The following is a 10,993-nucleotide window of genomic DNA, read 5'->3' on the forward strand; positions in this document are numbered from 1 at the left end:
TTCTAATCTAGTCTAGTCTAGTCTAGTCTAGTCTAGTCTAGTCTTAAACCTCGTTGTATCTGGAGGTGCACCAAGACTTTTTAGCGAAGGGTTATTAGCTCAATCACTCAAAATATCCATAGGGAGAGGGCAGTGGGGAAAAACAATGTATGTGTGGGGGGATATAATGGAATTTTAGTTGGTGCAGAGATCATTGTGCATCTCATCCTCATTTCGGGCACAATGATAACTGTAAAAATTGCTCTCTAACATATGCAAAGTTTTCCGTCAATCAATCAATCACTGGAAGTTTTTAAGAAGAGACTGAACAGCCATTTGTCCGAAATGGTGTAGGGTTTCCTGCCTGAGCAGGGGGTTGGACTAGATGACCTCCAAGGTCCCTTCCAACTTTACTACTATTACTAATCAAGTGCCTATTTTAAGGTCTTATCAGAATCAGACTAGAGCTGGAAGGGACCTTGGAGGTCTTCTAGTCCAATCCCCTGCTCCATCAGGAGAGTCTATAGATTTCAGATAGGTGGCCGTCTAGTCTTTTCTTAAACAACTTCAGTGATGGAGCACCCACAACATCTGAAAGCAAGCCGTTCCACTGGTTAATGGTTCTCACTGTTTCTCTTTAATTCCAGGTTGCTTCTCTCCTTGATTAGTTTCCCTCCATTGTTTCTTGGCTAAAAAGTCTTGGTGTACTTTCAAATATAGTGGGGTTTAACACAGACGTGGACTTGTCTTTGCTTAGGCAATGCAAACATTGCACACCGCACAAAATTATTGTCCTGTCCCTATTAGCTTCCCTATAGGCATAAGCTGTGAACAGAAACGGGGCATTCCCTCATTTGGTTCCTTGTTAAAAAAAAGTTCACAATTGCAACACACCCATACTCATATTCCAGGTAGTATCTTTTCATGCTAATCTGCTGAGTATTTTTAATTTTATTTTTGATAATGTTAAATCCGTCACGTATATGCTGTCTTTCATGCAGGAGACCACTCTAGAATAGAATAGAATGGAATGGAATGGAATAGAATAGAATAGAATAGAATAGAATAGAATAGAATAGAATAGAATAGAATAGAATAGAATAGAATAGAACAGAATAGAATAGAATAAAATAGAATAGAGCAGAGCTGGGAGGGACCTTAGAGGTCTTCTAGTCTATCCCTCTGCTCCAGTAGGAGCAGAAGCAGCTTAAAAGAGATATGAAAACATTGCACACCGTGCAAAATTATTGTACTGTCCGTATTGTCCTTATTAGCTTGTCTATAGGCATAAGCTGTCATTCACTCATTTGGTTCCTGGCTAAAAAGATTCACTGTTGCAACACAATCCTGTTCGTATAGAATAGAATAGAATAGAACAGAACAGAACAGAACAGAACAGAACAGAACAGAACAGAACAGAATAGAATAGAATAGAATAGAATAGAAAATATGGAGAGGAATAGAATATATGGCAAGGAATGGAATGGAATGGAATGGAATGGAATGGAATGGAATAGAATAGAATAGAATAGAATAGAATAGAATAGAATAGAATAGAATAGAATAGAATAGAATCTCATTTTGTTGGATAGGGCCCATTGGTTAAGTTCGTCAAGATCTTTTGGGATCCTGAGTTTGTTACCTTGGGTGTTGGCTACTCCTGCCAGTTTGGTGTCATCTGCAGATTTGATGAGTTCCTCTTCAATTCTCTCATCTAAGTCATTAATGAAGATATTGAAGAGTGCTGGGCCTAAGACGGAACCTTGTGGTACCCCATTACTTACTCCTCTCCATGTTGATGTAGTGCCGTTGAGGACTACTCATTGAGTACGGTTTGCCCGCCCGGTACAGATCCATCTGGTGGTAATGTTGTCTATTCCACCTTTTTCTAGCTTACCAAGGGGTAGGTTGTGGTTTTTCAGTCTCCCTCCATTTTCATCCTCAAGGGACTGCATGATACAATGAGCTGTATGAAACTGAAGATCAGTAGATCACAAAAAAGATGCTTTGTCTGAAGGAAAGTAGAGTGAGATATTGTGTTACGCCTAAACACTGCAAATCCCAAGGAAGCAGAAGAACTAGCATAATACATTGGGGGAATGTCTATGGAGATTCTCTCTCATCCAGGTCCTGGTTGTCCCAAAGGTGCTTTTTCAGGAGGCCACTGGACTTTCTTGTTTTTCTTTGAAGATGTTTCGCTTCTCATCCAAGAAGCTTCTTCAGCTTTGACCGGATGGTGGGGAGTGGAAGGATTTATACTCCTTGCAGACAGCTGGTCCTTTGCCTTCTTTTAGAGAGTCATTGAGGCCACTTGGAGGTTTACCTGTGTCCTCAGGGTCACCTGAGTGGTACAAATGGGTGTGGCACCTTCTTGGCTCCAGGATGTCTTCTGCCCTGGGCCCCTTCCCCGTTGAAGACAGGCGCAGGCTGTTGGGGATGAGTCTGTGTTGTCTGCATCTCAAACTGAAGCGCAAATGGTTCCTGGCGTCTGCAATGTTTTCTGGAAATCCATTCATGCTCCTGCACCATGTGAAGGGGGTCCATCCCAAAGTGCTCAGCTAAATGTCTATGGAAGTTCTCAGTCATCCAGGACACGGTTTGTCCCAAAGGTGCTTTTTCAGCAGGCAACTACACAATACAGACCTGGAAGGTTCTCCTTCTCCCCTGGTTCTCTGGGTTTTCTCAAAGCATTAAGAAGTTGTTTTTCCCCACTTGATCCTCTCACCTCCCCTTGGGTGTCTGACAAAAACAATTTCCTGATTAACTTTCTAATGGTCAGTTTAGATATCTCCAATGAGAATGTCTCAGCATACTCTTGACCTGTAGATGAACCAAGGGATTGGGCCCATGTAGGGCACAATGAAAGCCAGGCGTGAATCTCCGAAGATCTTCTCTATGAACACCTATCAAGGACAAAGTTTTTGTGGGTGACAAGAGTATTCTGTTCTGGACACCCAAAGGTTTAAAGCAGTGGTTCTCAACCTGTGGGTCGGGACCCCATTTGGGGTCGAACGACCATTTCACAGGGGTCGCCAAACAAGGCTGTCCGCCATTTTTTCCCCCTTTTCTTTGGCCATGCCCCTGGCACCCGGTGATGTATAAGTGGTTGGGGGTCACCACAACATGGGGAACTGTATTATGGGGTCGCGGCATTAGAAAGGTTGAGAACCACTGGTTTAAAGAATGTGTGGTTTTACTCTCTTGAGTAAAAAGAGCTTTTCTTTGCAGGAATTGTTGATCTATGACTCAAGGCCTCCCATGGAATTATCTGTCCTGCTGTTCCTGCTGCTACTTTTCTACCAGAAACCCTTCTGCCGTGTCTCACCAACCCTGTGTCCATCTTCCTTGTCTATCCTGACTTTTGGATCATGTGAATCCTTTAGTCCACAGGCTAGTTTTGGAGAGAACCCCTCTTGCTCAGATCTGCTCCAAGGAGGCCATGTTCCTTGAATGAAGGCAGATCCACAGTCGCAACCTGAGAGGGTTAGAAGATGCAGACAAGTTGCCCAGTTGGTGAATCAAAGCACAAATAAAAAATAATAATAATAAGGCCCTGAACTTTGCAGAGAGATGTTTTTTTTAATTGTGCATTATGTAACAATTGTATAATCTTGTGTAAATACAGGAAGAGATGCCACTTGTCCAGGTGCCCAGGTTTTGCACACAGAACGGTCATGTTTGCCTTGAAGACCTGGACCGCTTGGTTCATCACCTGGTCGGATCCAGTTTCCGTTTTGATGTCGGGCGAAAAAGGCCTCACCCCCTGCCCTTCCCCTTTTCTCCTGAGTCTCCCTGTTCTTCTCTCTTGATCCTAGATATCCAGCCCCCCAAAGGATATCATCTCAGAGAGGTATAAATAAGCGCTCGCTGCTCTCCTGGGCTACATTTTGCAGGCTGAAGAGGAGATTGCAAGATGAAAACTCTGCTGTTGATCCTGGGGGTGGTGGCATTCGTGTACCTGGAGCCAGGTAAGGCTGTCAAGCTTTGATCTTGGGTGACAATTAAACCAAAAACAAAGAGACAGAGGGAGGTACGATAGTTGTGGTCCACTCTGTTGTTGGGTCTTTCTCACTGTTTTGCTCTGCATAAGGAGGGTCCATGGAGCCTTCAGGGGGGAAAGTGGAATTCTCCATTTGGAAAGAAGCCCATAGCTGTTCCAGGCTGGCCCTCTGGGATAGACTGCCTCTGAAAGGAGAGGTTCATCTGCATAGCGAATTCTGCCATGAAATGAATCCCTGGCAATGAAATGAAAAATGTTTCCTTTTCTTAGCCATCCGTTCGCCTCTCTCTGGCTTTGCCACCATTCAGTATTTCGGAGGATACGGCCAAAGGGGATTGGTCATGCCTCCTTCAAGTCAAATCTGCACATTCCTCAACATCAACCTGAGATTGGTTGTTGCTGCTGGGATGTCCTAGAGTCCTCAATCTATCATTCAACTCTGGGGGTCTCCCATCCCAGGATTAACCGACCCTAACCCTGCTTAGCTTCCAGACAGAAACCAAACTCTGAAGTTTCCATTTGCTTATATTTTATGGCCTGTTTCAGAAGACAATATTTTTTTTTTAAATCCCAGGTTTTATCCCAGGCATGGTGGCACAGTGGTTAGAGTATTTCAGGCGAATTCTGCCGACTGCCAACTGCCAGCAGTTTGGCAGTTCGATCCTTACTGGGTCAAGGTTGACTCAGCCTTCCGTCCTTTCCGAGGCTGGTAAACTGAGGACCCAAATTGTTGAGCATAATATGCTGACTCTGTAAACTGCTTAGAAAGGGCTGTAAAGTCCTGTGAAGAGGTATAAAAGTCTCAGTGCTATTGCTATTTAGTCATCACCGAAGGGAAAGAAGAAACCTATTACTTCTTCCTCCTATTTTCTCCACAGCAACAACCCTGTGAGGTAGGTTGGAGAGAGAGGGGGGAGGGAGAGGGAGAGGGAGAGAGAAAGAACGTGCCTAAGTGAGCTTTGATGCCTAAATTGGGACTAGTTTCCTATTTCTAGACCATTTGATCTCGGTTCTCCTGCTTCAGTGGGGAGGGGCTGGACTAGAAGACCTCCAGGGTCCCTTTCAGCTCTATTCTATTCTATTCTATTCCTATTCCTATTCCTATTCCTATTCTATTCTATTTCATTCCATTTCATTCCATTCCATATTTTCGATTCTATTCCTGTTCTGTTCTATTCTATTCTATTCCACTCCATTCCACTCCACTCCATTTCATTCCATTCCATATTTTCTATTCTATTCCTATTCTATTCCATTCCATTCCATATTTTCTATTCTATTCCATTCCATTCCATATTTTCTATTCTATTCTATTCTATTCTATTCTATTCTATTTCATTCCATATATTCTATTCTGTTATTCTATTCTATTCCATTCCATTCCACTCCACTCCACTCCACTCCACCATTCCATTCCATATTTTCTATTCTATTCCTGTTCTATTCGGTTCTATTCTATTCTATTCTATTCTATTCTATTCTATTCTATCCTGTTCTATTCTAATCTATTCTAATCTTTCTAGGGAAATTTTCACAACTGATCTTTCTATTAAACAATCTATCATCTAATATATAACAAGATTACAAGAATAGAAAAATAAATATCAAAGTAAGATTTCTATGTTTTATTTCTTTCATCCAGGATACACCACGAACTGTTACACATGCCCCACTTTCATTTGTAGAGAGTTTCAGAAATGTCCACCTGATGAAGGAACATGCTTTAAAAGGTGGAATTCTACTGACAAGTGGATAGGTAAGCACAGTCATCTTTTCTCACAGCTTTTCTTCTCCAACCCAAACTAGAACTCCCAAATGCCTTTGAGAGTTGGAGGTCCTGTAGAAGCCTTCAGTGCTCTGCCCAAGTTCCCCTGAGGTCATGGCCTGTGGCTGGACAGTCTAAGACAGTGGTTCTCAAACTTTTTAATGCTGCAACCCCCCAACCGGTCGTAAGTCGAGGACTACTCAACGGGTGCAGCACCGTTTGCAGAATGGGACTTTTGGCGGGCTCAGCAGGGCAGAGACACCCTGGACAATTCCTATTGGCTTTTGAAAGCCAATGGAATTAGACTCTATTCAAGAGAGTCTCTTCTATTGGCTTTCAAAAGCCAATAGAATAAAAGGGAGTAGCACAGCTAAGGAAACGGGGGAAAAAATGGCGGACTGCGTTGTTTGGCGACCCCCGTGAAATGGTCGTTCGACCCCAAATGGGATCCCGACCCACAGGTTGAGAACCACTGGTCTAAGGAGTGCAAGGGAAGAGCGGGCTTCAAATGGGGAGCCCCCTTCCATCCCAACAACAGCACAGATTGGAGGGGGAACCTTCTTTAGAGAAAGGGGGAGAGAATGGCTGGGAGAGCTGCGGGTTTATTCTGACATTGACGGAAATTGGATTAAGCCATGAAATATCCAGGAGGGAGGGCATTGCCCCCGAGTCATGTCAGAACCCAGGACTTTCTCCCAGAGATATCTTTTTTTATTTATTTACTCCTGAGTATTCCCTAGAGGAGGAAGGAGGTTTGCCTTCCCACTGGGAGGGGAATCCACCGATGTGTTAAAAGTGGCTTTACCATTTTGTTCAGCCACAGCCCCAGATCTGTTCTTTGGCATTTTTAATAATTATTCTGCTTTGTGTTTCCTTCACAGGAAGGAGGTACGTCAGGGGATGTGCCGCAGCTTGCCCTAATCCGGTTGGCAAAGAGAACGTTTTCTGTTGTGAAACAGACAACTGCAACTAAGAGTTCCAAAAGTGGCTAATTTCTTTGAGTTTGGATCTCATCCATCATGGACCTTCCTTGAAGATTTACGCTTCTGCCTTGACAACAGGATGGCCCATAATCCCCCCTCCCCTGCTTTCTTTGACCCCTCGCCCTCTTTCCCTTTTCTCTTGTTCCGCAAGCTTCTTTCTGCGGGTTCTGTAGTTTGAGAATCCAATAAACCTCAGCATTCAATTCAAGTGTTTTAATTTTTCGAGTTTCCTGCTCAAAACTGAACATCCTTCTCACAACACCCACAGTTAGAGAGTCTCCCTCCAGCATCCATCAGGCAGTGATGCTGGGAAGAGCAGGATTAGGTTTAATCCCTGTTGAATCATGGCTTGGCTTGGCTCACTGGGTAGTAACCCTACATTCAGACAGGGTAAAGCAAGGGGAGAAACCCAGAATGGAGTCTTTTCTCAGTGAAACCTCCAAGTCCAACATGGCTCTTTCCCTCCCTTTCTTCTTTCTGGGGCAGGATGAGAGGAAGAGGCCTTGAAATAGAGGAGGGGGATTTGGGGTGAAGGATGGCAGGCCCCTTCTCCATCACCCCCACCTGAGAGAAGACGGATCTCGATTCAACTGTTGTGGAAAAAACCACGATACTTACATCAGAAGACAAGACCACGAAGGGTTGGAGAAAACAGGCTTTATTTGTGCACAATGGTTCAGAGCATTCACATGACAAATTCTGAACCCTGAGTTACTCTGAGGGTGTCACTTTTATACAGCTTGCCGCCCACGCTTAACCTAATAAGATGACTTCTTATCTACCTTTAACACACTAAAAGAGAGAAGTTCATATCTTGAGACAACACACATAGGAAAAAGGAGAAGTTCACACAAACGGTTGTCTTACCACACCTTTCTGCACGGGTGCTATCTTACAACATCTGTGACTTTTAGTTGACACTGACACTTCTTGTAAAATGGTTTCTACATAGCATGAACACATCTCTACAATTGTGACACACAGGTTATATGATTTAGGTTACATTTCACAGCCAAGCTTAATATTATCTAACAACTATTGTCAGCAACAAGCATTCCTATTAAGATATAGATATATTGAACTTTTTCCTGCCCACCTCATTTCCTCCCCCTTGAAACTTCACTAAAATCATGAGATTATTGAGGAGTTTCATACCTTGGAGGATAACATAAGGTAGCATATTCCCCTTCCTCTACAAGGGCCATGACCTGGGCTATGGCTCCTTTCTCAACGAGCATAGAGAGGCTCTTGGAAATGGTGCAAGTAACAATAGGTAAAATACAAGGTAGAATTAGACAACCAAGGGCAATGATTCCCACAAGGGCCACGATGGCTTGCAAACCAGGCAGCTTTGGAAACCAAGATGTAAACACTTGGGTAAAGTCAAAACCTTTCCATTCTTGGTCAGCATTATGGGTAAGTTGCCTCATTTCAGTGGTCAACTGCTTAATGGCTTTTCCTGTCTCATCAATTTGCAAACAACAATTGGAAAGGTTGAACTTACCACAAACACCTCCTTCCTTTGCCAAGATGTAATCTAGGGCCAACTTATTCTGATATACTGCTCTTCGAATCTTATCAGTAGTATCAGACAATATATTGAGAGCCTTTAAGATAGGGGAGCAGAGTTCCCTCAAATTCAGTGGGCTCTGGGCTTTGACCAGGAGAGACCCATTTTACATAGTCCTGATCCCAATATCCCAAACAGATTAGATGTCCTACCGGCACAGTATGGTTTCTGAAGAAACAGGTCCTCCCAACCAGGTTAGTAGCCAAAGTCCACACAGCTCCTGAGAAGCGAGTTCGAGCTGTCACGTTTCCAGCATTAAATATGTTATAAATTTCAGGGGTGGCCTCTAATGCTTCCCATGGCCATTGCTCCCCCATGTTGGTACCACCACATACAAAACAATTCTTTACAGTGAGTGTTTTTGCCACCTCCTCAGCCATTTCAACAAACAAATTAGTAGCTGTTGTACTCATAGGGAGGGGGTCATCTTCCAGTTTCTTCAGATTATCATATACAGACCAGCCTAAAGACCTAATTTGCCCATCATAGATTCGTTCTACTTGGACCGTGAGGTAGGTCTTAGGGTCTTCACCAGTCCCTTCAATTCCAAAGCCATATAAACAAAGTGTCTCCCTGTAGGAAGGTCTACAAAACATTCATCACAAGGAGGGACGTGGTCTGAAGGGTAAGGTCGTGGGTCCCCCAAGAGATATTCATCACCACTTACTCCCTTATGATCTCCCTCCCTTGTGGAAAGACCCTGTCCCACAGAGGTTGATACAGGTTCTGGAGAACTTAAAGTGGGGGATGGGGTGACAGCCTTACTGATATTCAGATCATCGGGTTCAATTAGCCAGTCCTCAGGCACACCCTCAACCCCCTTCTCTTTGACTGTGATCCCTCTATACAGAAACAGAGAGTTAATTATAACAGTGAATAACAACAACATTACCACCACCCAAATTGTTGGGATGAGCCCTTTCCTAATACAGGCAGTTTCCCTCATTCTCTGGGTGGAATCCATAACCAATTAAAAAGACTTTTAAGACTAATGATGTGAACGCAGTTTGTTGCCCGTGCGATGGGTGTTAGCTTCCGGAGTAACACCTGCAGGGGTTTGCTTCACCTCTTCCGTTCGCAGGGGTGCAGCTTCCGGGGTGTCACCAGAAGCGGAGAGGCTCCTTCTCCTACGATGCAGGGTGAGTTTAAAGGGTTGAGCTGGGTCACTATTCACTTTCCATTGGGTGGGGGCTGCCAATTTAACCCTGGACCAATGGATCCACGAGCTGATCTCAGCCACCTTAATAGCAAGGGGAGAACACATAACCACAGTATACAGCCCTTTCCACTTTGGGCTTAAGACTTCCCTCTTCCAATCCTTTACCCAGACCTCCTGTCCCGGTGGTATATTATGTGTTAGTGTAACCAAGACATGGGGTCTTTGGGTTAGAACATATTGGTGTAGCCACTGGACTATAGTGTTAAGAGCCTGCAGCTGTTCTAATTTAACAGTATCTGCCACTTGTTCAGAGTTCTGGACACCTGGTTTGAGTAAGTTGGGGACTCTGCCATACAATAATTCAAAGGGAGACATGAGCAGCCCCCTTTGTGGGGCACACCTTACCACAACCAGGGCCATATTTAAAGCATCTGGCCACTTAAGCTGAGTCTCCTGACATATTTTTGCCAATTTTTCCTTAATGGTCTATGTATTCTCTCCAACCTTCCTCCTGATTGAGCATGGAAACTACAGTCAAGCTTCCATGTTATTCCTAGCATAGCTGCTATCTTTTTGGTGGCTCTATAGATAAATTCAGGAGCATTATCTGAAGAGATTCTAGATGGCAACCCATACCTGGGAATAATAATATGAAGCAAGGCTTTTGCGACCTCAGTTGCTTTTCTTCTTCTTCTTCTTCCTCTTCTTCTTCTTCTTCTTCTTCTTCTTCTTCTTCTTCTTCTTCTTCTTCTTCTTCTTCTTCTTCTTCTTCTTCTTCTTCTTCTTCTTCTTCTTCTTCTTCTTCTTCTTCTTCTTCTTCTTTGTAGGGATGCAATCTAGCCATCTAGTGTATGTACATACTATGACTAGCATTGCTTTATAGGGACCTGAGCATGGCATGTCAGTAAAATCAATCATCAAGAAATCGAAGGGATAATTTCCTCTGGGCTGATGTTCTTGAGGCAGTTGGGGTCCTTGCCTTGGGTTGTTGGTGGAACAGATCTCACATCTAGCACAAACATTGGCTGCAATACTGTGTATTTTGTCAATATAGACCTCTCTCTTCAGGGCATTTGCCAGTGCCGCCCTTCCCAGGTGCAGTTGCTTATGAACCTGTTGCACTGCATCCCATGCCATATATCCTGGGATAAAGACTCGCTGGTCTGGGTTTACCCTGTTCCTGTTCCTCAGGGGTCCACAAAGCTAGACAATTTGTATGCTCAGAAGGTGTCTTTTGTGCAGCCATACGAGCTTCCCAGTCTGCCTTATTATTTCCTAATTGAATATCTGATGCTCCCTTCCGATGGCCTTTGCAATGCATTACAGCTACTTCCTTAGGCTCCCACACACTATTCAGCAGACGCAATATCTGTGGTCCATATTTAACATCCTTTCCCCCTGAAGTTATAAGTCCTCTTACTTTGTATAAGGCTCCATGGACTTGCACTGTTAGGAATGCATACTTAGAGTCTGTGTAAATATTAATGCACTTTCCTTTTGCCAACTCCAAAGCTCTAGTTAATGCATGCAGGTCAGC

At 43.8% G+C, this 10,993-nt stretch overlaps 1 protein-coding gene across 1 annotated transcript; it reads left to right on the forward strand.

Moving 5' to 3' along the window:
• The first annotated feature begins 3,790 nt into the window (after positions 1–3,790).
• Positions 3,791–6,935, forward strand: LOC120302985 (three-finger toxin 3-like). Its single transcript, XM_039332037.1, has 3 exons — positions 3,791–3,947; positions 5,622–5,735; positions 6,626–6,935. The coding sequence occupies exons 1-3, from the start codon at positions 3,893–3,895 to the stop codon at positions 6,715–6,717; spliced, it is 261 nt and encodes an 86-aa protein (XP_039187971.1). The 5' UTR covers positions 3,791–3,892; the 3' UTR covers positions 6,718–6,935.
• The last annotated feature ends 4,058 nt before the right edge of the window (positions 6,936–10,993 follow it).

This window comes from Crotalus tigris, unplaced genomic scaffold (assembly GCF_016545835.1).
Source record: "Crotalus tigris isolate CLP2741 ecotype Arizona unplaced genomic scaffold, ASM1654583v1 scf7180000024444.201059, whole genome shotgun sequence".
NCBI lineage: Eukaryota > Metazoa > Chordata > Lepidosauria > Squamata > Viperidae > Crotalus > Crotalus tigris.

Excerpts from the sequence above, each read along its gene's own strand:
- LOC120302985 (XM_039332037.1), top strand. The coding sequence starts at position 3,893 with ATGAAAACTCTGCTGTTGATCCTGGGGGTGGTGGCATTCGTGTACCTG. Across the intron at positions 3,948-5,621 it reads ATTCGTGTACCTGGAGCCAG|GATACACCACGAACTGTTAC; the intron begins GTAAGGCTGTCA and ends TCTTTCATCCAG. Across the intron at positions 5,736-6,625 it reads TTCTACTGACAAGTGGATAG|GAAGGAGGTACGTCAGGGGA; the intron begins GTAAGCACAGTC and ends TTTCCTTCACAG.